We start from the raw sequence: 25,128 nt of genomic DNA, 5'->3' as shown, positions 1-25,128 counted from the left end.
TCGATTTTCAAAAAGTGAATATTTTAGACCAAAATCGTAACTCGGTCATATGTTTAGGACCAAAAGAGGATTATACTCTTAATAGAATAAAAATAAAAATAGTTTATATAGTATTTTCATTAGAAAGAGTTAGTAAAATTATTATCAATTGACCATAATTTTAAGGGTACAAATAAAAAAAAAAGAATTGCAGCGGATAAAATGCCTTATCGCGGCTATCCACAATCACCCTTTTCGCCGCCTTGCGTCGCTGCTTCCTCCGCGGAGGTTAGTCCTTTTCTGTTCTGTCGCATATCTCCTCCTTATGCTTCTCGAGTTTGGTACCGTTTTGTTCGATTTCCTCTTGAAATTCAGCTCTATTTTTATTTTATTGTTTGCTGAAACTACCGGTGTTTCTCGACGATTTCGTGAAATGGTATCGATTCTGAATTTCATTGACTTCATTTAATTTGTAAATTAGAGTAAGTACTCGAGATTCGTTGGTATAACATATATTGGAAACTTTTGCCTAATCGAGTTCGAAATGTATGAAAAATCTTCTGGAAATTATTGACGTCGTAGCTGAAAATCGCTTGAATTTGATGCCGTATTGCTCCAAACTTGGCAAAGTGTATTTTTTGGTGTAGTTTTGTATTTTGATGAATGAACCGGAGTTTGCTCCATGAATAGAGCATAAGGTGTTTATTGGTGTGTTTACAAATTACAAGGAACCCAAGTCCGCTGCAAATTTTGCCTACAATTTTATGAAATGGTGGCTTTGATTGAATTTATTGCACGATTATTTGTTGTGGTTTGCTTCCTTCTTTCGTATCCTTCCTTAATGTCATAAATGTAGTATTCTGCAATTTTTGCTTCTTAAAATTTGGTAGAATGTGAGTAAGTAGAAACCAAGCGTAAATTGACCTGTTCGTAGAAGCTGTATACATATCATTGACCTGATATAGTATTTTCTTATGTGTAAGGTATAATGGAGAGCTTGATTTGTTGACATTGTTCTGTTTTGGTCTTCAATAAGCCATAGAAAGGCTGTAGTCACAGAATTTTGCTATGGTGTGAGGTAGATCACATATGAAGAAGAGCGTGCTTGCCTTGGTTTAATGCTTTTGCCATCTATGTGAATTTTTGTTTGAAAGCTGTTTCATAGTAGTTGATTTCAGAATGTTATCTCTGAAGCTTTTAATAATCCAACAGGAAGATGGACACAGGTTTCCAGGGTAGTGGCATGATGTGGTTCTTCAAAGACAGAGGTTTTGATGATAAAAGTATCCATGATATGTCGAAGAAGTGCAAGCAGCTTAGTGATGTCGACAGGGAGAGGGCCTCAGAGACTTGGGACTACTTGAAAAGCATAGGCATACCAGAGAGGAAACTTCCCGTGGTTATTGGGAAGTGTCCCAAGATTCTTACTCTTGACTTGCACGACAAACTTGTGCCGATGATCCAGTGCCTTGCAACATTGGGGACAAAACCAAAGGAGGTTGCTTCTGCCATAACAAAATTCCCACATATACTCGGGCACAGTTTAGAAGAGAAGCTCTGCCCCCTTCTTGCATTTTTTGAAGGTCTTGGTGCTCCTGAAAAGCAACTTGGCAAAATGATCCTGTTAAACCCTAGGATCATAAGTTACAGCATTGAATCCAAACTTTCTCAGATGGTGGATTTCCTTGCTGGCCTTGGTCTGTCCAAAGATGGGATGATCGGTAAGGTTCTGGTCAAACACCCGTTTATCATGGGTTATAGTGTTGAGAAACGGCTAATACCAACTTGTGAGTATCTAAGATCACTAGGTCTAACAGAGTCTCAGCTCCAAAGAGCAGCAATAAACTTCCCAGAAATTCTATGTCGGGATGTTGACAAAACTCTAAGGCCTAATGTTATGTACCTTGAATCATGGGGTTTCAGTCCAAGCCAGATAGCGGCAGTGGTAGGCGGGTATCCTCCGGTTCTGATCAAGAGCGCAAGTAACTCCTTGGGACCAAGAATCAAGTTCTTGGAACAGGTAATGGGAAGGCAAATCAACGAAGTGGCAGAATATCCCGAGTTCTTTAGGCATGGTTTGAAGGGGAAGTTAGAGTCTAGGCATAAGCTACTGACACGAAAGGGCATAGAGTGTAGCTTGAGTGAGATGTTGGAATGCAACCACAAGAAATTTCTTTTGAAATTCGGCATGTGAATTCTGATGGATTTGTTTGCGAATTGTTTTCCTTTCTTCGTAGGCGGCGTTCTTTCAGAGGTTTGATTTCTACTGAGATGAGAGATGAATTGGTAGAGGGATAGGCGCATAAAGCTTTGAGTTTGAGGATTTAGGAAATGATTCAGGTTATGCTGATAGGCATGTGCTACTACCAGTCTCTCTCTTTTTGTTAATCCTTGTTGAGGGTTACTACTAGTTGAAATTCCCATTTGGTGTAGATTAGAATTCTCAGTCGTTCTGTAATTTATGATTATATGTAAACTTTTGCGGATCATTTATTACGGGGACAGAATTTGAAGTTGGGGTGGGTTCAGGTTGAGAGTTTGGTTGGTTACACATTAAGTCTTACAACTTACAAGCAAATCCATTTTCTAAATATTTAAACATTTCTTGCCATATGCATTATTCAAATAAGGTGTGTTCCGTTTGCTAGATAAAATAGTATCGAGATATAATCTATAATTAAGTTGTGAGATTATTTTAATTGGAGAGGGTTGATCATGAGTCCTGACCAATTATCACAAGATTATACATCTTCGATTGAGTTGTGAGATAGAATCTCTTAAATCAAACACACTATTTATTTAATCTTGAGATACAATCTTGCAAACTAAACATCCTCAAAGAAGATATTTGCTATAAATTATTCAACAGAAAGGCAATACACTAGTGAAATGCACCTAGTCAACTAGTTATCAACTCTTTATTGCTAAGGTGCAAACAAGAATTGAACGAGAGAAAGTTAGCAGATGCTCAGGCTAGAGACTGGGGCTGACACTAGAAATATTGTAAATGCGACTGCAGTACATTTTGGCTTTCTTTCAAACTAAAATATACTAGTACTTAGTCAAATACAGTATAATTCTTACACCAAGTGAATATGGTTTTTTTGTAAATTAAGTAGTAAGTACTATATATATTTACTTTTTTATCGTTTTAGTTATATTTCAACTAGTAATTGTATTTTCAAGATATCCATCTGATATTAAAATAAAAATGAATTGAGAATTTTTTAAATCTATGTCAGAGTTGCCCTTCCCTATTGTAATTTCACGCTCAATAATTTAGTCACTAACTGAGTAACTGACGGTTTATGCAGCATAGTCATATCTTCTCGATGTTGTGATTTGCAATGTTGAATAAAGTGAAATATATTAGGTGCTAGTGTACTTAAAATGGAAAATACATTTATAATTCTATATTTGGAATGCAAAAAATTAGCTTCGAAGTATCAGCATTATTTGCGGATACATCATACATCAAAGCGACGTAGCCAAGAGATATAGTATAAAACATAATTAAAGCTTGTGCGCTTTTTGTTGTACAATGTCCCAACTAGAATTCATTAGATCTTATTAATTCCTAAATTTCAATTTATTATTACAATTTTGAATTCAATGCACCGCATCCAAGTGTGCCTCTAATTCTAATTTTCTAGGCATTTTTTCCATAAAAAGAATAGCAAAATAAATGTATACATGGATAAGCGAAAGGCAAGTAAAACACTAGTCATCAAAATATTTATTTGGACAATAATACAAGCAGTCGATTTTAGGAATACTAAATACCGATAGTGACATAATCCAGTGTTTAGTAGGGATGATAGCTTATTATGGTACATGATGGAGATTACAAAACCAAGCAGTACCAACTCATCATCCAACTTCAAGCGTCTGCTATCAACAAAACCCAAGGTTTTAGTAAACTCTTCCATAACTAAATAAACAAATAAAGTAATAAATGACTACATTAACTCACCATTTGGAGAGTAAGCAGTTGCTGAAGTAAAACCAGAGGATGTCCTAGGAGTGGGCATGGACAGCTGAGTCGAGGAGAAGGCATTCTCGTTTGTTCCATTGTTGTCAAGATTGGACCATGATTCCTTGGTCGTAGGCCACTCGCTGAAGAAAAGATGTTCCTGCTTCAGTGTCGTTGGTGAACTGATATCACTCCCGAAAAGGCCGTGGTGCTGCTGTTTTGATGAGACGGGCTCATGAGCATGAGGTGTATAAGAACTGGCTAGCATCCGGGAGTTGGATCCTTGTTTGAACAAGGAGCTCGAAGAAACTTGAGAAGGCATGAGACCCCATGTGCCGCTGCCTGCACTAGGACCTAAACCCAGACCTCCCGTCCTTCCAGAAGCTTCTTGTGTGAAACTACGCCAGCAAGCATCATAAAAAAAACCAGAGAGATTAGAAACATATAGCTTCTCATTGCTGAGGGTTGGATCAAGTGATTGCAGAAATGTGATAAGATAGATATGTCTGCATAAAAATATTATTCCAATATTAAAACTTGTTTGATCATGTATCCTCAAAGTTCAACCTTGTCATATCTGTATTTATCTTTTCCATATGAATCAATTTATTGAATGCTTCAAATTTATGCACTAATCTCATGTATTCATAATCCTCATCAAGATTTACAAGTTCCTTTTTCATCACCTACTCTAGCCTGTCCCTAATCCCACAGATAGAAGAGGTAAATATCAGTAAATCAGTAAAGCAAAACTAGCAGACCAGGAGCCATCCCAACACAAGTACAATAATTGTATCGCATTGATCAACAGTCTCAGTAATGCATAACCCATTGGACCAGCCAAGTTAGAAACAACTTGGTTAATATTTAACAGAGGTTCATTAATGGTTTACGGAAATGGTGTTCATAACTTATATGCCATGCTCTTTAGATCATGAGTATGCACAACAAAAACCATAGGCCACCGACAGCGACAAGCTAACAATTCATTTAATGCAGTAGGTTGAACATCAAGCTATATTTGTTGTTCAAATAAAAGGGGTGGTCTCTTGTGTGCTCCACCACATCATGTGCCCACAAAGACAATGCATTAATTACTCTAATTAATTCATAACCAATCCTTAATAGTTAATACCTTAAACACTTAAGATAATCAATGCACACAAGGAACGCGCGCACGAGTGTTTGTCCAAATAAAATTACTGTTAGTAGTCTACAATTTAACTAAAATCTCAAGCATCACTAAGTCAGTAGTACCTGAATTCCCTGCCACTGATGCCATACGGTCCCATCTGCAACTTTGTTGCATTGCTCCCAACAGATGATCCTTCAGAATTAGCACCAGAGTACAATGGCATCTGTTGAGAGCTTCCGCGGTTTATACTGCCCCCAGTAGAGGAGTGAGATCCTGCAGTCAACATGGACTGCGATGTAGATTGAGATTCCACATGCTTTCTTGAACGGTTGCGACCACGGTGCATGTGCCGCTCGCAATATTTTGAGTCAGGATGTGCATCTTTCGAGCACCTCCACTTCTTTCCATCAGTTCTCCGGCATCTCCCAGGCTCAGGATCAAACTTCTTGCCATAGTAGGAACAATAGCCCACTGAATGAAGAATAGTTAGATTGCGTCAAAAAATGCATTTTAGTGTACCAGAACAAACAAACAAGAAGTAAATGTTCCATCACAAGAAACTCATTTATTTCAAACCACTTTAACACATTTCTTTATCACTCAATCACGCAGAGCATTTCTTCACTAAACACTTATTATCCAAATTACGCCTGACAACCAACCATCTTAGCATAGGAAGGAGCTAATCCACATCCCAACAAATAGAGTAAAAATCTTTGATTCAGACTCAATATAAGCAATTCTTCTCCACATAGATACCATACAATGAAGAAAACATTTATGCTGCAAATCTCAGATTGTGTAACACGAAAGCTTAAACAAATTTCAGCAGCCAATAAATGAGAAGAAACTTACACATAACAAAATCTGACTAGTTACCACACATAGAAATACAACTATTTCCACACTAGAGAATGGCAACTACTCATAAGCAGGCAGGCTTCAAATTAAACACTCAACTTGAGCTTGTTGACATGCATATAAATCTTAGAGTTAGTTATCATCTCTTTACACATAGGATGCAAAGACAAATATCAAGAAGTCTGCCATTACATGCAGGATTGTTGAAGAGATGGGCGTAGAGTCCCTCGAAGCTGTGACGAATAGGCGTAACGAGGTCTGGTGGCACCGGCAAGCCAGCCACCATATACTTGTATATCATGGCTTGCTGCTCCAGCTCCTTCCATTGCACATCTGTGAATGGCGGTGCCCTATACCCCCCATACCCCAGCTCCGCCCCCATTCCCACCACCGTGATTGGCGCTTTCTCGCTCATCCTCCCTCCTCTCAACTACACACTCCCCCCTATGTAAACCGATCAAATACAGCAGCACTAACTAAGGAACCTGCAACAACGATAGTAAACTTTGAATTAGGCAAAACATAAACATGAAAGCATTTCTTCTTAAATCTTCCTTGTTACTGCAATAGTGATTCAAGAGGCTGAATTAGGGTTCAATATGAGAAATTTGTATCAATTTCTATTAAAAAAAGCTAAGCTAAGCTTAAACCGTGCACGTTTTTTGCAACAGAAACGCACGCACGCATAATGCAATCAGAATCTGAACAATCAAAGAGGCAGGGAAAATTAAAAATCGGAAAAAAAATTGAGAAGAAAAAGCAATCCCCAACCCCATACACACAGAGTGAGACTGAGAGTGTTCACCTGCAGCGGGGACAGACAGATCTAGGGTTAGTAAAAACAGGGAGAAGGATCTGAGAGCATAAATTGGGGGAATAAATGTGGTGGGTGAGGAAATAAAGTGAGACAAAGTGAGAAGTGGTGATGCATTAGCGTACGTGAGAAAAATAAATGAGAGAAGGGGGGGCAACCTGCGACGGGGTGGGGCTGGGGGAGGCCGTGAAGTAGTCGTAGCTTCGGCGGTGGCGTTGGCGGTGGTCCAGTGCTAGTTTACTTGCTACCGTATCAAGACAAACACTGGGCAACTGGCAACCTTTGTCGTTTTCTTTACTCATAAACTTATTCAAATACATTTTGGCTTTTGCTATTTTCATACATATGCCTAAATACACTAGAAAAAAATGAGTATTGATAATATTTATGTGAATTTAGCTCTTTATGGAGTAGTAATTTTAATTAATTGCTATTACAAACTTACTCAAATACTCTATGCTTTTGCTATTTATATTCAAATGGTTAATAGTTGACAAACAGTATATGGATTATAATTTATATGTCAATTTAGTCATTTATTGGAGTATTGAATGTGATGGAAAATATATATTCTTATTAATGTATAGCCAAGTAGTAGTACTTATGATAATAAATATTACTACGACAAAATTAAATTTTATCTGGTCACGTGTCTGATGAAAATGTATACCTCTGTCTATACCTACAAAATGGGAGTTTTGAGAGTATTAACATAAATGTCATAAGAATTATAATGAACTACACTAACAGTCTCTGATCTTGTCGAAAAATGCACTAATGGTCTCTAAAAAAATTTATATCAGTTTTGGTACAATAAGACTAAAGTAACATTAGGCACTACTAGTATGAATATTTAAAGATCTGACGCATTTTGGACCTTTCCTTTTAATTTTTTTAATTTTTTCTTCCATCACCATTTTCTTTTATAAACTCAATTATATTTTCATTTAAATAATATTTGATGCTTTGTGATTTCAAAAATTTAAATAAGAAACCATATGTTTTAATTATGTTTTATTTATTTTTAAAATTAAATATTATTTTATACATATTAATCTATATGCTTGCGAAGAAAATATTATATTTAATAGTAACATTTTTAAATATAAATATTAAATTGAATTATAGAAAATTATTTGTGGGATTTATTTTTACTTAAAATTTTACTAAAATTATTTAAATTTGAGAAGAAATAATATTATAGTGAATTATAGTAATTTTTATTTTAAAAATGTTACTTAAATATTTAAATGTTACTATACTTAAGTGACAAATAAATATTTTTATTATGTTAATTAAAATATAGTATAGTGAAGAATATTTTTTAAATATAATAATTAAAATTTAAGTGAATTATATCTAACATAAATTAAAGTGAACTCTTGCAAGTAACATTTTTTTACTAAAAATATTAAAGTGAACTGTAGTAAATTTTTCATTATAAAGCTTAATCTATACATTATTCAAGTAATTATTTAAAAAATTAAGTGAATTAATTCAAAAGAAAATATTTTTGTTGTAAAAGGTGCTTTTATGTATGTTCAAGAGCATCCACAATGGCGCCCGTCCCGGCGGACGTCTGGCCGGCGTGCCGGAGTTCCGCGCGGGACGTTCGCCATTGTGCAGCGGTGACGCGGATACGGACGTCCGCTGCGGACACCGGAGTTCCGCAGCGTTCCCGGGACGTCCGTCGCGACGTCCTTGCGGACGTCCGCCATTGCGTTGACTTCACAGACGTCCGCGCGGACGTCCCGATTATTTTATTATTTTTTATTAAATAAAGTGGTTGCAATTTCTCCGTATTTGTGTCGAAATTTTAATTTCGTAAATTGTTTAATTTGGTGAATTTGTGAATTTTTATTATTGTGGGAACTCTGTCGGGATGTCCGCCACTGTACAGTGAGATGTCCTTATGACGTGGCAGTACAGTGGGAAGTCCTTATGACGTGACATGAGTTGTTTTTGCGATGTCCGCGGGGATGTTTGCCGGGACATCTGCACCACTGTGGATGCTCTAAAATAATTGTATGATTGAAGAGGTACCAAAATTGTAATTTTCAGCTACCGAAAATGCCCTCCATGGCATTTAGGAGATTTTCCAAATGCTGAGGGGTATAAAAGACCGACAGGTACCAAAAATGTAATTTTTAGGACCAAATAGGCTATAAATTTTTTTCCATAGACCATTAATGCATTTTCGACTAGATTAGGTACTATTAGTGTAGTTCACTCTTAGAATTATTATAAAATCATATTAGGGTTTTTATTGCAATTTTAACACATAAAAAAGTGAAAAGTTTTTTTATTTTATAATTAAATAATAGTAAAGGAAAATGAGCAGTTACCGAAAACGCATAACAAAAATTTTATGCTAGAGAACACTTTCAAATTCCCATTCAAATAGAGAGCTATTACGGGCCCAATAATAGTAACAAAATACTCCATACTAGTGCAAAAAAAATCTCATTGAAAAAGAGGTGCTATTGAATTTGCGAATTGAATACTACAAACATTTTGTTTTTAAATTAAATTTAACAACGGTTAATTAGTCTTTCTATGAAATGAAAAAGTTTTTTCTTTTGTCATAATAGAGGGAGTGAATAGTTTTGCAAAGGTTTTTGGAAAACAATTTATAATAAAAGTTTTATTGATTGATTCAAGAACGGAAGGATGTCTGGTCGTGCTGGCCTCGCATCTGAATAGAATTCATAATACTAAGGATTGCAAGTTCTATGTTTGGGTAAGGAGCAGACCTATAATCGAGAATATTAATGGCTTCTATTAGTGGGTAAGGACCAAATCTATAATTGTTGTCAGATTCTTGCCGTATTGCTTGAGTTACAGAGGAATAGAGGAGGATCTGGTATAGGCAAATCTTGATGAGGAGACCGTGAATTGAGCGAAGGTGAATGATTTTCGATGGCCGATGATACCACAATCTCTAAATTATGTGAATAATGAGATATTTATGGATGATTATCATTAATGATTTGGATGAAAAAATTGAAAAAATAAAATTGAAAAAATGGTAATATAATAGAATTATATTTTGGAAAGTAGAACAATTTTATAATTATATACTGTTAATTTCCGTTTTCTATCAAAGAAAGAAATGTTCTAATAATAGTGGGTTTCACATATGTACGCAGAGACCGCCACGTGGGTGGGTACGTGACTAGACAAACCGCAACACATTTCCTCCCTATTCGTCTCGCCGAGACGGGACACGATTTTTTAAATGCATTGTGACTTGCGGATGCTCTGAATTGTAACTAATTTTTAGGTATAGTCCAAAATTAAAATATACTTTACTAGAAGTAACAAAATATTAGTGTTAAACGAAAGGATTGGTAATCTGTATCATTCTTATTCACTGTATTTTAGACGATAGAGATTACATTGTTATATAGGCTACACAATATCTACAAATGGTAAACCTAATTTACATTAATTGCTTCCTCTATTTTAGGTTGAATATCTTCTCTTGATTTCCCGTGATATCCTCTAATATCTTCCAATATCTTCTAACAATTAGTAGTACTAGTAAGAGCATCCATAGTGGTGGATGAGCTCGCGGATGAGCGACCGGCGAGCCGCTCGTCCGTCGCGCTCGTCCACCATTAGGCGCGGCGAGCGGCTCGAGGACGAGCCAGACGGACGAGCGCTCGTCCGTCGTTTTTTTCGCTCGCCCTCGCGCTCTATATATACGGCTCGTTGCACTTTATTTTCATTTGCACCACTTATTTTTTAAAGAGTTTCTCTTCTTTCTCTCTACATCCCGAGATGGCTAGTGGTAGTGGTGGGGATGCTAATGACGTTAGGCGGCGAATTAACGAAGAGTTGTGGGCCTATACGTCCGCGGAGATAAATCGGTTAATACAAGCGCAATTGCAGCTGGCGCAGCAGGCGGCGGTGGTACCTCGCCCCGTCCAACATCGAGCGTATATACCCCGCGACCACGACGATTTCTCTGAGCAGCCGCGGTTTGGGACAAGTTTTTCAGGCGGCGTTTTCGGATGCACCAGACTCTATTTATGCGTATCATGAACGCTTTAGAGCGTCGGTACACGTATTTCCGACTCAGGGAGGATGCGATTGGCAGACTCGGTCACTCGCCTATACAGAAGTGCACTGCCGCAACCAGGCAATTGGCCTACGGAGGCCCCCCCGACATGTTAGACGAGTACCTCCACATCGGTGAGACAACTGCCCGCGAATGTCTCATGTATTTTTGTTAGGGCGTCATTGAGATTTTCGGGGGTACGTATCTTCGTAAGCCTACCCCCGAAGACTACCAGAATCTAATAGATATGCACGGGTCGGTGCACGGGTTTCCCGAGATGTTAGGCAGCATAGATTGTATGCATTGAGAATGGAAGAATTATCCCACCGCCTGGAAAGGGATGTACACGACCTGCTTCAAAGGCAAGAACTCGACGATGATCCTCGAATTCGTGACTGACTACCGGCTATAGATTTGGCATGCGTATTTTGGGGTAGCCGGGTCAAACAACAACGTCAACGTCCTCCAGTCTTCGCCCCCTTTTCAACGAGCAGTGCATAGGTGTTGGTCTAGCCATCAGTTTCGTCGCCAACGGCAACGAGCACAACATGAGCTACTATTTGGCGAATGAGATATACCCTAGGTGGCCCGTCTTTGGAAAGATGATCAGATGCCCATTAGATCCAAATAAGATCTACTTTGCGGAACGATAAGAGTCGTGCCGCAAGGATGTGGAGCAGGCTTTTGGTGTGCTCCAGGCTCGATGGGCGGTGGTGAAAGGTCCAACACGTTTGTGGTATGAGGACTGCATTGCTGATGTCATGTACGCATGTATTATCATGCACAACATGATCGTCGAACAAGAAGGTCCAGAACTGACTAATTGGGCCAATGAAGATGCTGCCGCTGCCAGTCCAAGCCATGGCATGGCCACCGCCAATATACGAATGGGGATGCCTCATGATGCAGCCGGACGGGTCCAAACATTTGCCGACATGCGCCAACAAGAAGCCCATATTCGACTCCAGAAGGATTTAATTGAAGAGTTGTGGGCGTATAGGGGTGCACGTTGATAGGTATAATGTAATTTTTTTGTTGAACTATGCTTTATTTTTTTTAATTATGTATTTTTTTTAACTATGTTTTTTTTATTTAATGAAATTATGAATGCATTCCTCGTATTCATGTTGAAATTTAATTCTTTATTTGTGAATTTGTGAATTTGTTTGTTGGGATGGCCCAGCGCTTGTCCACTATTGTGCAGTGGGATGTCCTTATGACGTGGCAGTGCAGTGATGTGTCTTTAACGTGGCAGAAGGAGTTTTTGGGATGTGCTAGTGTTAGTCCGGATATCCATAGCAGTGTGAATGCTCTAAGAGCATCGCCAGTGGGCGGACATCCCACTAGGACATCCACTAGGACATCCCAAAAACACCTTCTGCCACGTCACTAGGACTTCCCATCCCACTGCCACGTCACTAGGACATCCCCTGCACAATCTGCCCTTCCCATCGCCCTTCCCACTAGGACATCCCGCAATAAAAAAAATCACAATATTTTAATTACGTAAAAACGGAAATATAATTTTGACACGGAATACGGGAAAGCAAAATACGGGCAAGAATACATATTCATAAAACATAAAAAAACATAGTTAGAAAAAAAGCAAAATACATAGTCATTCAAAAAAAGAAAAATACATAATCCAACATCCCCGGCTCACTCCGCGCTGTCCTCGTCGCTCGTGCCGCCCCCGTCGCCCGTGCCGTCACCGTCGCCCGTGCCGCCCCCGTCGCTCGTGCCGTCACCGTCGCCCGTGCCGCCCCCGTCGTCCCCTCCGCTAATCTCGGCGCCATCATCTCCAATGGGGGGCATCCCCAAATCGCGCCGACATCCATCGATGACATCCTTCAGCATCCTCTTGTACAGCGGATCGGTCGTGCTATGCCACCTATGCATGGTTCGGACCAAGCTTGTCGTTAACTGCGCGTGGGCGAGGCGGTCGATATCTTCTTGGGGAGCGGGGGCCTCCGATTCGACCTCGAACGACCCGCTACCGCTGCTGGTTCCCCTAGCCCTCCGCTGCGCAGCCTTTTGCCCAACCGGGCGACGACGACGGCGAGAGTCTGATTGCGGTAGCGGGGACACTTCGTCGGCTTCCGGGAGCTCGTGCGAACCAGCACTGCTGCTGTATTCACCGGAAGCGTTGATCTTCGTCCGCTTCGCCCAGCCCGATTCGACCCCCCCACAAAACTTTGGGGAATCCTTCACCACGAGAAAGGCATCCCACTGGTCGAATTGTTTGAGTTTCAAGGCTCTGTCAGGGTACTGAGCAAAGGCACGGTTCCGGACATCCTCCTCGGACATACCGCTGCTTGCCTGGCGGAGGTTGTTTTGGTAGAGGCCAGCAAATTGACTAAGCTTAGGCCTCAACCGCTCCCACTGTTTCCGGCACTGTTCGGGAACACGACGCTTCGCCCCAGCCGGTTTGTGTGTGTGGTAGGCTTCAGCGATCCGATGCCACAGTCTGTCAATATGCTGGTTGGCACCGACATAGGGATCCTCGACTATTGCAACCCAAGCCTTCGCAAGCGCGACGTTTTCCCACTGGCTCCAGATCGTCCTCTTTCCCGTCTCCTCCTCATCCTCCTCCTCTGCCACCGTTCGTGAGGAAGACCCTGGGGCTTTCCCCTTGCCCTTGCCACGTCCCTTCCCCCTGCCTCCGCCCACATCATCGGGCGTCTGCCTGACTGGAGATATCCCCAACTCCTCAAAAGAGAAAGTTTCTATGCCGGTGAACTGAGTATCCGGAACATAAGTGGAAGGGGTATCAGTAGACTGCGTATCCACAACCGGCCGATAGACATCGTCCGCTAGTGGTTCAGGGCCCCTGCCACCCCCTCCCACATGCATCATCCCCGGCATCATCCCTGCCATCATCCCCGGCATCATCCCCTGCATCATCCCACCCATCCCCATCATATTTGGGGTCATGCCCCCCATCCCCATCCCCGGCATCATCATATTTGGGGTCATGCCCCCCATCCCGGCTGCCCTGGGCATCATACCACTCATACCACCCATCTGTCCCATCCAATTGTACATATAAGGGGACATCATCCCACCCATTCCACCCATCTGTCCCATTGCCGGAACCGTTGTCGCATTTCCGCTGACGTTTCCCTCCAGGTCGATGGGAAACGCCGGAGTCTGCGACTCGCTCGTGGCCGGGGAGTTCCTATCGTTCTCCATTAAAAGTAGAAATGAAATTTGTAGTAAAAGAAGAGAGAAACTTGTTAACAACAAGTGGTGCAAATGAAATGAAGTTCAACGAGCTGTATATATAGAGTTTAAAAAAAAAAGAAATTTCGGACATCCGAGCGGGATGTCCGACCCTTGCCACAGTGGCGGACGTCCGCCCGCCCGTCGCAGGGATGTCCGAGGACACCCGACGTCCTCACGGGACGTCCGTATCCGACCCTAAACGCCACAATGGTGGAAGTCCCGGTCGCCCGTCGCGACGTTCGACCGGATGTCCGACCGGACGTCCGCTATTGGAGATGCTCTAACATTGGGGAGGATACAATACATTTTTCTTAAATTGCAGCAAAGTCCCTGGCTCTGTTTTTGTGGAGTCGGTGCTCTCTCGTCTCTCCCTCCCAAAAGCAATGAGTCTCTTTGGCATTGGCAGGTAATATACCCAATTTACCTGTTTTTGGTTTTGTTTTCGATTTAATGTCGCGCGATCGCCTAATTTCAGATCCTTTATCCACGAAGCTTCATTTTTCTGGTGAATTCGTTGCATCTCGATTACTGTTTGTGACCTTATTTGTGTTTTTGGGTGTTTTTTCCTGGAGATAATTTTGACTTCCATATATTGAAGTTCGAAATTGAAATGGATGCATAATCGAGAGAATTTGTTACAATCGTATATGATTGAAGCTAATCAAGCCACTTAGTTGTTGGTTGTTGATCAAAATGAAAGCTGCGTGATTCATAATTGTTAAGAGATGCGTGATCGCGCATAGAGATTTATGAATCAATGCAATTCGTTGCAAGTTGCAGGAGTTGGAAAGTAGGCAGAGATGCAATGTTTGTTTCGTTTTGTGGATCGATGTGAATTGTCTTGTGATATATATAGGCTCAGCACGATCCATGGTGCCTGAGTGTAAGATTGATAATGCTATCTCAAATCGATGATTTTTTTCTATGTGATATTCTGACTTGATTTTCTTCTGGACTTTTTATTGTTACTAATAATGTTTGATGTACTGTTTCTGATCAGAAACCAAAGAACATTTCGCCCCAAAAAAAGTGCACCATCAGGCAGTAAGGTGATTTATTTCTCGAGCTCTTTTATTTCAATTTTCTTGGTTTTCAAGATCACTGCTTGACTCACACTAGCATTCTTATTTATTTTTTTCCAAAGAAAACTATGCTTACTTTGTTTCTCATTCTGCCATAAAGGTTAAATTTTCAATTTATTTGTTTCAGGGGGCACAGCTGAGACAGCATATCGATGCCACGTTAGGTAGTGGAAACTTGAGAGAAGCTGTACGGTTACCACCTGGAGAGGACTTCAATGAATGGCTTGCTGTCAACAGTATTATCTCTGTCCTCCCTCCCTCCTTCCTCTCTATGTGTGCAATTATATGCGTCTATAGGGATTTAAACTGATGGAGAGAATATTGGAATGATGAAAACTGATGCATCTGCCATCATGTCTGTATGATATCAGCAATATTGCATTAGTGCACCATATACTAGTATAGTTTGTTTAATCTCTTTGATTTAGCTGCTATAAGGTTCTTTGTGTGGTTTAAAAATTGAAAACTTCATGACTTTTACTTTTCAGCTGTGGACTTCTTCAACCAGGTGAATCTGCTTTATGGCACTCTCACTGAGTTCTGTACGCCTGAGAACTGCCCTACCATGTCTGCTGGCCCTAAGTATGTTATACCTTGATTATTCTCTTTAAGTTGTTGTTTGCAAATATATGTATTAAGGATGTTTTTCTCATGTAAGAAACTAAAAGGAAAATAATATTTTGATCTTTTTGTTAGTGCATGTATTTCCAGAGGATTCTACTGAATTTCTTGGGAATTGGCTGGGTTGAAATAAATATAATTGTATGGCCATGTATATCTATATCATTTACTAATCTGCATTTTACTTTCTAGACAGTCCTTACGGGCTCTGCAGAATAAAAAAGTACTGCAGATGAAAGGAAATTTGAAAAACATGGGCAAGTCTGTTTCATGTGTTCATTTTTTTTTCTTCGGAAGCTGCTTGCCTGCATAGAGTAGTCTGTGTGGCTTGATTTACATGGATTTATAGCTTTACTCTTCCATTGTTTGTATTCATGTTGACATTCATTACATTCATGGTGATAAACTTTAGTTAACCTATTAATCTTTTATGTCATGCTGCCAATCACTTTATCCTCTTTCAGGGGAAGTTTAGTTATGCTTATAACGTTTTGCATAATTTATAGTATAAAAAAAGGAACATGAGAGTAAGTTTTTCTGATGAACATAAATATTTTGTAGGTATGAGTACAGATGGGCTGATGGTGTGCAAATTAAGAAACCTATTGAAGTTTCAGCTCCTAAATATGTTGAGTATTTGATGGACTGGATTGAGAGCCAGTTAGATGATGAATCCTTATTTCCTCAAAGACTAGGTATAGTCCTTCCATATACCATTATCTAGAGAAGCCATTTGATGTTTATAGGCCTATAGCGTCCTGCCTCAACTATGTCTTTATTGGGGTAAAATAGTGCTGTAGCTTTACTTTTATGCATGGTGGTAACCACTCTCTCTTATTCATCCTCCTTTCCTTGCCTTCTTTTGTACAATATCATAAGTAATTCTGATGACTGATGAGAGAAAAATTCGCAGGTGCACCATTTCCTTCAAATTTTAAAGATGTTGTAAAGACCATATTCAAGCGTCTCTTCCGTGTATATGCGCATATATATCACTCTCATTTTCAGAAGATTGTGAGTCTTAAAGAGGAGGCCCATCTTAATACATGCTTCAAGCATTTTATACTGTTCACATGTGTAAGTTTTCTATCTGTTTACTTATTTGATCAGTTTCTATTTTATGTAGATCCTAAGGTGACAAACTTGTTGGTTCTAAATAGATGGTTTCTAACTTTCTCTTGCTATCCAATAATGTATATTCAACCTGATTGACAAGAAGGAACTTGCACCCCTGCAAGAGCTCATAGAGTCCATCGTCCCATAATCAGCCAGTAACATGCTATAAGATAAATTGTTGACTAGAAAAATAAAAGAGTAGATTGAAACAAATTTGAAATGAGAATGGTGTAAAAACGTTGGATTTGGTTGCTTACTGGTATTACATATATTGTTGTGAATATGACTATTCCATTGAATTTTTTATTCTAAGATGGTAAGATATAAATCACTTAAGGCCTTTCATGCTGCTGAAGCTCGATTTATTTCTATGTTAGTGCTTATACTGTTGGCCTTCAGAAATCGACTGATAATCGAGCATTAATTCCCTTTTCTTGCTGAAGCTATAGTATGTGTTGACTGTGCAGGAATTTAACCTGATTGACAAGAAGGAACTTGCACCCCTGCAAGAGCTCATAGAGTCCATCGTCCCATACTAAGCAAGTTTGACCCTCGCCTATCATAATTAGCGTTTTGGAGACATATAGGTATTTGTTACACTCCTAGTAGGAAAATCTGTATTTGCATCTCTTTGCAGCTTCAGTTTCATCTCGTCTTGTTGCTAGAATCTAACATTTAATTATTAAATAAGTGTGTTTCCAAGTTTGTATGTTGTATGTAATGTTGTTCTTCCATGGACCAAGTGACTAGCTAGGTATTTTCATTTCACTGCTACACATGTGGGCGTGAATGTGGTGAGAACCGCAGGTCTATGCTTTCAATGCATGTTACACCATAACAATTTGATTAGTACTGATTGAGAGTTTCGTACACGCTGCTTCATTGTTGATGGAAATTTCATGAATTCTTGCACATTCATTCTCTGCTTTTGATTTTTTGAACACGAGAACAAACGCTCTTAGCACTGTTTTCGTTTTCTCATCATTCGCGGAATTGATCATCTGTTGAGGTGAAGTGAAACAGAAGATGAAATAAGATCGACAAATGTTTATCATCTCTTAACTCATTATAATTGAAGATTGATTTCAACCTCATGCCTCCAACGTGTTATGAATTCAACAGTCATTGTGAAAGCAAGAAAAAAACACAAATTGTGGTCAAGTCAAATATTTTGTACTGTAATGTTTTTGAATTCAACACTAATCATACTTTGATTAGAATTTATGATTAATTAATAAGATAGATGATTAAGTTACTCCTTATTATCGGGATCTCTCTAATTCCATGTTTTCAATAATAGGATATTAATTTTCAAAGGAAAATTACAATATACTACCAAAAGTAAACAAGATATTATACTTGAAAAGTAATGCCTCCTTGGCCTCCATTGCCCAGCACAGGACACGTTCAATACAACAAAAATCAAAGAGATACAGTGTCACAACAATGGTCAATAATTTCTAAGCGGAAGGATATTTTCTACAAGAAATAAGGAAATGTTGCAATTCTGCTATAACCTTGGCTCTGATATTGGTCTACATGTAAACTACATAACACCATGAACATGTAATAAAGAGTGTTGGTATATCTATGTCCGAAACAGAGTATCCTCAATCTACGTCCCTCCTCGTGGAGAATCGAAGAAGTGAACCACTTTGAGGGAAAATAAAAGCATGTCATCTGTCTGAAGAAATGATATTCTGATCTTCGGCATCATCGAGAGCATGTGATTCGATATAGTTAGAACGCCCGTATTTTGGCTCGATATAGATATACGCTCCAGCAACAGCGACAAGAACACTGAAAGCTTGAATGAATAGTTGGAAATTCGCCAGCAACTCACCACGGATTTCATGTTCTGGGGAATGGCATTTGACCTCGTTGTCCTTGAGCAAACAACCATCTGGCATCATTGAACCGTAGAGAGTGAACGCTGTCTGGTAGAACCAAAGGCCTTGGAGTGTCATAGCCATGCCACTGCATAAATCCGCTGGGAAGCTCGTAGGCATGAGAGCTCCAGCGATAGTCGACAGTATACAGAGGCCGATTAGGAGGACGAGGATGAAGTGATACCATCCTTCGAGGCCCTTGTGAGTGGTAGAGTGAAAATAGAATAAAAGATACTCTGCTGTGAATGCTGCTGAAGCTACCAAGCATAAAGCGCCTTCCGGCAATGGTAGGTATCTGAGAAAGGAGCAAGACAGAAACAAACATATTCATCTATATATTAATACAAATTGACCTCAAAATTCCTATGAGCAACTAGAAGAAGATGGCTGTATATTTAAACACAACAAAAGCTAAGTTTAAGCAATGCTAAGAAATGCAAGAACTCGAATTTGCTACAGAAGCAGCAAATGAAAAGATTCCCAAACATGAAGTTTTCATTTGCACATGCCAAATAACCAATAAGTTAACTTATCAAATCTTCAAGATCTCCATGAGGCAATTCTCAAGAAAATCTAGAGAGGGTTTAGTTGAACCACAATCTATGTTTCATGTTCTCTTCCCAAATCAAGTCATCAAAATACAAGACACTATTTTCCAATCAAGACTTCAAAATACAACACACTCTAACACAACAAGCAACAAAATCTAACAGAAACCGCAGGAGACAAACCTCGTCTTCTCAGAGAGAAGTGCGACAACGCCAAAGATGAAGAACATAAGCAGCATCCCCGAGTGCTCAAAGTCGTTCATATGAGAAGGGTTTAAGACTCCATGAACAACGATCTTGAGATGGGTAGAATACAGAAACTCTATGCATAGATCGAAGAAAGCTCCAATTGCAATCACATAGAGCTCCAAGTACTTAAGCCTGCCATCAAAACCAGGAACAGGGTTCCAAACCCTGACTTGGAAAGATTTTGGATTTGATGCATATCTGATTAGAGAGCACCACATGTGCCACACACCAATCACTAGAAACAAAGTCCCAGGAATCGCATGCCCTGGAAATGAACCCATCTCTCCTCAACTATTTTCTGCTAAATCTGCCAAATCTAAACTATTGATGATAGCGAAGGCAGAAACAGAAACACCCCCTTTTTGGTAATCAGTAGGTATCGACAGAAATTGAGGGTGGCATCTAAATCTTCTTCGTCAAAAACTCACAGAAATCCCCAGAAACTCAAAATCCAAAATCAAATACAGATATTTGACTCTGGATTTCTGCCTCAGAGCAAACCTTGCACCGCCTGCCGCAGAGATTTAAATGAGGTTTTCAATTTTCCAGAGAACAACTTCCAAAATGAACACTCAAAACCAGAAAAATCTAACAATCAATACAGATTATTAGCTCTTGATCTAAGCCAAAGCCTCAGAGAAAAAGCCTTGCACTACCCGTGGCAGAGATTTGTACTAATTTCCAGATCTTTTTCACAACAAATTCTTATATCAGTGTGAACATAGAAATCAGAGGTATAAATCTCAGAAAATGGAGAAGCACTTGAGTTCATGCAAAATATTCAATCTCAAAAAAGTCAAAATCACTACATGAACGCGACCAATTTATAAATAATTTCAGGCAGCAAAAAGTTCACAGAAAAGCAGCCAAAATTCAAAATCCAGAATCACAGATGGATCTGTTAATATTTCATAAATTATGCTGCTCTTCACTAAAATATTCAGAATTTTGATCGTGATTTTCAGCTATAGCAATTAGCAACCAAGATTAAAGAAGAGAGGTACCTGAATTTGTTATTAGCAAAATCGAAATGGCAAAAAGGCCTCAATGAAGAGAGAAGTGAATTGAAGTGAGGTCGGTGGGGTCAAACTCAGACGGCAATAATAAATGAATCATTGAATTCAGAAATCTAGCTGTAGTTCATAATATTTTTTTTATATACCCCTTTCTCTCTCTAGAATTGCAGAATCGAGAAAAAGGAGAATTTCCTTTTCGCTAAAACTTGATTGACCTTTGGTGTGTTGCTGCATGAAAAATCATTGCGGCATGCAAATTTGAACAGTTTATTTAAGTTGACAAATGATAATGACGGGTTTTTCCCGTCTGTCATTGCTATTTTGGGCATTTTTAGAAACTAATGATATTTGTTTTGGTGTTTATCTTAATTTTGACCAATTCATCATGTACGGTTTGGAGATTGGGGCCATAGGAATTAGGAAACTTAACCCATTTTGAGAAACTAATCACATTAATTATTACTCCCTCCCCTCCGTCCCACATAATTTGACTCAGTTTTCCATTTAGGGTCGTCCCACATAATTTGACCCATTTCATTTTTACCATTTTTGGTAGTGGACCCCACCTTCCACTAACTCATTCCTACTCACATTTAATTATAAAACTAATATATAAAAGTGGGACCCACATTCCACTAACTTTTTCAACTCACTTTTCATTACATTTCTTAAAACTCGTGCCCGGTCAAAGTGTCCCAAATTATGTGGGACGGAGGGAGTACTTATATAAAGAAATTTTAATCCTTATGTTGATTCAAAAACCTGCGTTCAAAGGCCATTTTAATCCTTTGAAACATAGATAGATAAATACTCCGTATGTTGATTTCGTTCAAATTTTAAAATAGATAGATAAAAATATATGCACGCGGCAAGCCTACAAGTATGGAAGTGTTGATATTCGCGACATAAAGAAAGTCGCTATAAAATATAGAGATATTGGTTCCTAAAATCATAAATTTAGCCAAATTTTAATATTTTACAAAAACTTTAAAATTGTCTTAAATATCACAAATTTTATATTTTGTCTATTTTTTTAACGGCAGGTCAATCATCATATCCGACTAACGTATGTGCATTTTTTTCATGCTACTTGGCTCTACTAAAATATACTCCCCGGTTATTAGGGCATTTCTTTTTGGTTCAGAAATTAAGAAATTGATGTGTTAAATGTTAAAGTAGAGAAAGTAAAGTAAGAGATGAAATACAGTAGTAAGAGAAAGAAGGGAGAATAGAGTATGAGCAAGAGAGAAGATAAAGTTTTTGTCAAAAAAGTAAATGACCCAACTATCCCGTAACAACCCAAAAATGAATACGACTCAATTATCTTGAGACGGAATATATAACGAGTACGCTTTTAAAATTTATAAAGTTTGTACACATAAAAAATGGATAGTGATTAATTAACAAACATTGTACATACAAAATTGGGGTATGTTGGTCGATTTCTATCATTTGCAGTTGAATATCAATTTTACATTATAATCCTTCATTTGATTAAGGATTGAATATAATACTTTCAACAAAATATTAAAAAGAAAATACTTAGAATTTTTTCTAATATAAATTTTTTTATTTTAAAAATTAAAATAAATTTTTTACATCATCCTTTTTATAGTTTGAAAAAAAACATGAAAAAATCAGTTAAAAGAAAAAAGAACAAAAGATAGTGAAAATATTATAATTAAATTAATAATAATTCAATAAAATTTAATTTTGAAAAGAATATAATAATATATTATATTATAAAATCATTTAAAGATTAGTTTTGCCAGTATATTATATTTTCCACTTTCATTCTATACTTAACGTTTTTTATCTATAAAATAATTCTTAAAAACTTATTTTTTCAATAACTTATTTTTAAATTATTATTTTATCCCAAAAACTAATTTATACAATATATTTTTTTTAATTTGGATCTCGTATGTTCACTATTTTTTATTTCATTTTCTTCAATTATTTTAGTATTTGTGATTTGGAATATCATTTGAAGCTTGTGATTGCAAATATTTTCTGTATAATATAATATGAGTTTAAAAATTATAGAGAAATTATTATATAATTCATCATATCGATTTATCTGTTAGTCATAAATTTAAAGAATATGTCACATGTTGGGTGCATCATATTGCTATTATCGGATCATCCCTATTATGGATTTTATTTAGGCACTATGAAAAGAGTTATGAAATTAATATTAAACTATTTCAATGAAATATTGAAATTATAGTGATTTATCATATAATTTCAAATTTTCATGATCTTGTCAATTTGTGAGCTATACATTAGAAGATTGTATTATATGTACCGAGTCAAACAATCTCACATCATCTGACCCCTATTATATTATTAATAATATTTTTTAGCAATGCCATACATCCACATAATATCATTCAATGACAATAGTTTCTTAATTATATAAAATTTTCATTTCTGAAATCTTATCAATATATATTACACTATATAAAATAAAGAATAATCATATAATAGCAAAATAGTATTTATAAAAGATAAAAAAAATATTATTACAAAGAAATAGTATATTAAAGAAATTTAAATGAAATATTTTTTTTTGCAAACGAACAATCTCTCTCTTTGAAATATCTACCAATATGTACTATAATACTTGCAAAATTAAAAAATAGAAAAAAATGTCAGTATATATGGCATAATACGAGAGAAATTCCAAATAAAAGATTATTTTGCACAAATTTTACTTTATTATTAAAAGAATAATTTATTTATCTTCATATCATTGTGATAGTTTAAATAAAAATGAATAATTTTTTTTATTCTTATTAAAATACTATGAATGATTATTCTATCTAAAATTTTATTTTGAATTTTTGAACAACAGTGGATATATTCAAGAATAAAATCAGTTGCATATTTTCTAAAAAAAATGATTAAGGAAATACTGTAGTAGCACAATTTTTCTCCTATAAATAGCAAATATGGTTAAATTAGTCATAGATATATGTAATTAATGAAGCTACCAATTCAAACTAATTTGATCTTATCTTATTTAAATTTGAATTTTTGTTAATTTATAAATTTGTTTAGGCCAATATATTGCATGCACATAAATTCGATAATACTAACTCAAAAGACTATCGCTAAAGCGTAAATTCAAGAACGACTCGAATATTGCTAATTTTTACCTATTGGCCGTATTTGGTTTACCAAAAAAGACAAGGAAAGTTAGACGTCCACTACAACAGTTTGGTTTATATGTTATTTCTGGATGACCTTTTGAATTAGGAATAGGAAGGTACTTTATATCGAACCAAAAATATCATAACGTATATCGCATTAAAACTATCGGAATAAAAAAATACAACATTGGTATCGTACAAAAATTTTGGATATATCAAATTACGCTATAACGAAGTTTTGATATGAATCATTTCCAATACCGTTACCCTATCGAATTTCAAGTTTACTGTACCAAAATCTATCAAAATTTCAAGTTTATTATGTTGTAGTACTTTATAATATACCAAAATTGAGTGATACATACTTGAATACTATCTTTATACCATAAGTTACTACTCTCTCCATAGTCCATACAATAAGCTACTCATATTACTCTTGGGGATGGGGATGTCCCACCTAAAGTAAATCATTTTCTTATTTTGGCAAACTATAACATAATTACTCTTTACTTAATTATTGTCTTATAATTTATTTTATCTCTTACTTTATTCTCTTTCCACTTAATTCTTAATATTATTTTAGAATTATATTTGAAGGTATTTCGCACAATAAAACCATTTCAAACTTGGAGTATATTTAATTATTAGGCTAATTTTAATGGTTGTGTTCCATTTGGAGTGATTATGGAAAGATATCTATTTTTCCTCCAATTAAAGTTGACACATACGTTGAAAATGTCGCAAAAACGATGATCACTAAAAGGATGCCTATTTGGATAGAGGAATGTAATTTGCTTGTAAATACATGAACCAGTGATGTTTTATAATTTTTTAAACTTCTAAAAATTTTAGAATTTTCTGAAATTTTAAAAATTTACTATTAACTTTTTTCAACTATAGATGTTTTTTTTGGTAATTACAAAGGCTTTTTAAAATTTACTACTCCATACCACTCGACCACACCATTGAGTTATTGTAGATGTTTTCTAAATGCAAAATGTTTCATGAAATTATGTTTCAATCAAGATATTAGATGGAGTATTATCTAAGTCAAATATAATCCATATGTTTAGGCTACTAACTAGGGATGTCAGTGTAGCCCGAAACCTGTGGGCTGGCCCGAATAGCCCTCTAAATTTATAGGGTTAGAGCTGGAAATTTCTAGCCCGATAAAATTAAAACTCGATTAGCCCGCACTCAATTAACCCGCAACCTGTTAGGGCCAGATCTGAAAACCCGATGGGCTGGCCCGAAAACCCCATAAAATTTATATTATTCTATTTTTTTACTCCTAATTCGACACTTCATTGATTAATTTTATATTATACAAATAAACAAATTATATATTAGATTTTTATTAATATAATAATTGATAAATAAATTAAAAACTTCAAATTCACTA

General features: G+C 37.1%; 4 protein-coding genes across 11 annotated transcripts; 2 read left to right on the top strand and 2 right to left on the bottom strand.

Moving 5' to 3' along the window:
* Positions 1-184: 184 nt before the first annotated feature.
* Positions 185-2,513, top strand: LOC121769324 (transcription termination factor MTERF6, chloroplastic/mitochondrial-like). 3 transcript variants are annotated; one of them, XM_042166092.1, is made up of 2 exons: positions 185-267; positions 1,192-2,513. In XM_042166092.1, the coding sequence occupies exon 2, from the start codon at positions 1,196-1,198 to the stop codon at positions 2,171-2,173; it is 978 nt and encodes a 325-aa protein (XP_042022026.1). In that variant the 5' UTR covers positions 185-267; positions 1,192-1,195; the 3' UTR covers positions 2,174-2,513. The 3 variants fall into 3 exon arrangements, with proteins under 3 accessions (XP_042022026.1, XP_042022028.1, XP_042022027.1); XM_042166094.1 differs by lacking the exon at positions 185-267 and adding an exon at positions 397-415; XM_042166093.1 differs by lacking the exon at positions 185-267 and adding an exon at positions 974-1,057.
* A 1,164-nt stretch (positions 2,514-3,677) lies between these two features.
* Positions 3,678-7,071, bottom strand: LOC121768072 (growth-regulating factor 4-like). Of its 5 annotated transcripts, none has more exons than XM_042164419.1 (5): positions 6,921-7,071; positions 6,141-6,433; positions 5,210-5,558; positions 3,953-4,350; positions 3,678-3,870 (listed from the first exon to the last, which is right to left on the bottom strand). In XM_042164419.1, the coding sequence occupies exons 2-5, from the start codon at positions 6,361-6,363 to the stop codon at positions 3,860-3,862; spliced, it is 981 nt and encodes a 326-aa protein (XP_042020353.1). In that variant the 5' UTR covers positions 6,364-6,433; positions 6,921-7,071; the 3' UTR covers positions 3,678-3,859. The 5 variants fall into 5 exon arrangements, with proteins under 5 accessions (XP_042020353.1, XP_042020355.1, XP_042020352.1 ...); XM_042164421.1 differs by having other exon boundaries at positions 6,141-6,753; positions 6,921-7,059; XM_042164418.1 differs by lacking the exon at positions 6,921-7,071 and adding an exon at positions 6,754-6,910.
* A 7,283-nt stretch (positions 7,072-14,354) lies between these two features.
* On the top strand, positions 14,355-17,585 carry LOC121769325 (MOB kinase activator-like 1A). Its single transcript, XM_042166095.1, has 7 exons — positions 14,355-14,456; positions 15,051-15,099; positions 15,260-15,368; positions 15,621-15,714; positions 16,315-16,448; positions 16,667-16,830; positions 17,337-17,585. The coding sequence occupies exons 1-7, from the start codon at positions 14,434-14,436 to the stop codon at positions 17,406-17,408; spliced, it is 645 nt and encodes a 214-aa protein (XP_042022029.1). The 5' UTR covers positions 14,355-14,433; the 3' UTR covers positions 17,409-17,585.
* A 614-nt stretch (positions 17,586-18,199) lies between these two features.
* On the bottom strand, positions 18,200-20,778 carry LOC121769233 (transmembrane protein 45B-like). Of its 2 annotated transcripts, XM_042165971.1 has the most exons (3): positions 20,560-20,778; positions 19,490-20,066; positions 18,200-19,053 (listed from the first exon to the last, which is right to left on the bottom strand). In XM_042165971.1, the coding sequence occupies exons 2-3, from the start codon at positions 19,834-19,836 to the stop codon at positions 18,546-18,548; spliced, it is 855 nt and encodes a 284-aa protein (XP_042021905.1). In that variant the 5' UTR covers positions 19,837-20,066; positions 20,560-20,778; the 3' UTR covers positions 18,200-18,545. The 2 variants fall into 2 exon arrangements, with proteins under 2 accessions (XP_042021905.1, XP_042021906.1); XM_042165972.1 differs by lacking the exon at positions 20,560-20,778 and having other exon boundaries at positions 19,490-20,549.
* Positions 20,779-25,128: the final 4,350 nt, after the last annotated feature.

The sequence above is a fragment of the Salvia splendens genome, chromosome 15 (assembly GCF_004379255.2).
Source record: "Salvia splendens isolate huo1 chromosome 15, SspV2, whole genome shotgun sequence".
Classification (NCBI taxonomy): Eukaryota; Viridiplantae; Streptophyta; class Magnoliopsida; order Lamiales; family Lamiaceae; genus Salvia; species Salvia splendens.
This window is presented reverse-complemented; position numbering and strand designations above follow the sequence as displayed.

What these genes read in the sequence shown, in the direction of transcription:
- LOC121769325 (XM_042166095.1), top strand. Translation starts at nt 14,434, where the DNA reads ATGAGTCTCTTTGGCATTGGCAG. An exon ending in AGTCTCTTTGGCATTGGCAG is followed by an intron (nt 14,457 to 15,050) that starts GTAATATACCCA and finishes GTTTCTGATCAG; the next exon opens with AAACCAAAGAACATTTCGCC. An exon ending in GTGCACCATCAGGCAGTAAG is followed by an intron (nt 15,100 to 15,259) that starts GTGATTTATTTC and finishes TATTTGTTTCAG; the next exon opens with GGGGCACAGCTGAGACAGCA.
- LOC121769233 (XM_042165971.1), bottom strand. Translation starts at nt 19,836, where the DNA reads ATGGGTTCATTTCCAGGGCATGCGATTCCTGGGACTTTGTTTCTAGTG. An exon ending in CTTCTCTCTGAGAAGACGAG is followed by an intron (nt 19,054 to 19,489) that starts GTTTGTCTCCTG and finishes CTCCTTTCTCAG; the next exon opens with ATACCTACCATTGCCGGAAG.
- LOC121768072 (XM_042164419.1), bottom strand. Translation starts at nt 6,363, where the DNA reads ATGAGCGAGAAAGCGCCAATCACGGTGGTGGGAATGGGGGCGGAGCTG. An exon ending in TCTCTTCAACAATCCTGCAT is followed by an intron (nt 5,559 to 6,140) that starts GTAATGGCAGAC and finishes TTCTTCATTCAG; the next exon opens with TGGGCTATTGTTCCTACTAT. An exon ending in ATCAGTGGCAGGGAATTCAG is followed by an intron (nt 4,351 to 5,209) that starts GTACTACTGACT and finishes TTGCTGGCGTAG; the next exon opens with TTTCACACAAGAAGCTTCTG.
- LOC121769324 (XM_042166092.1), top strand. Translation starts at nt 1,196, where the DNA reads ATGGACACAGGTTTCCAGGGTAGTGGCATGATGTGGTTCTTCAAAGAC.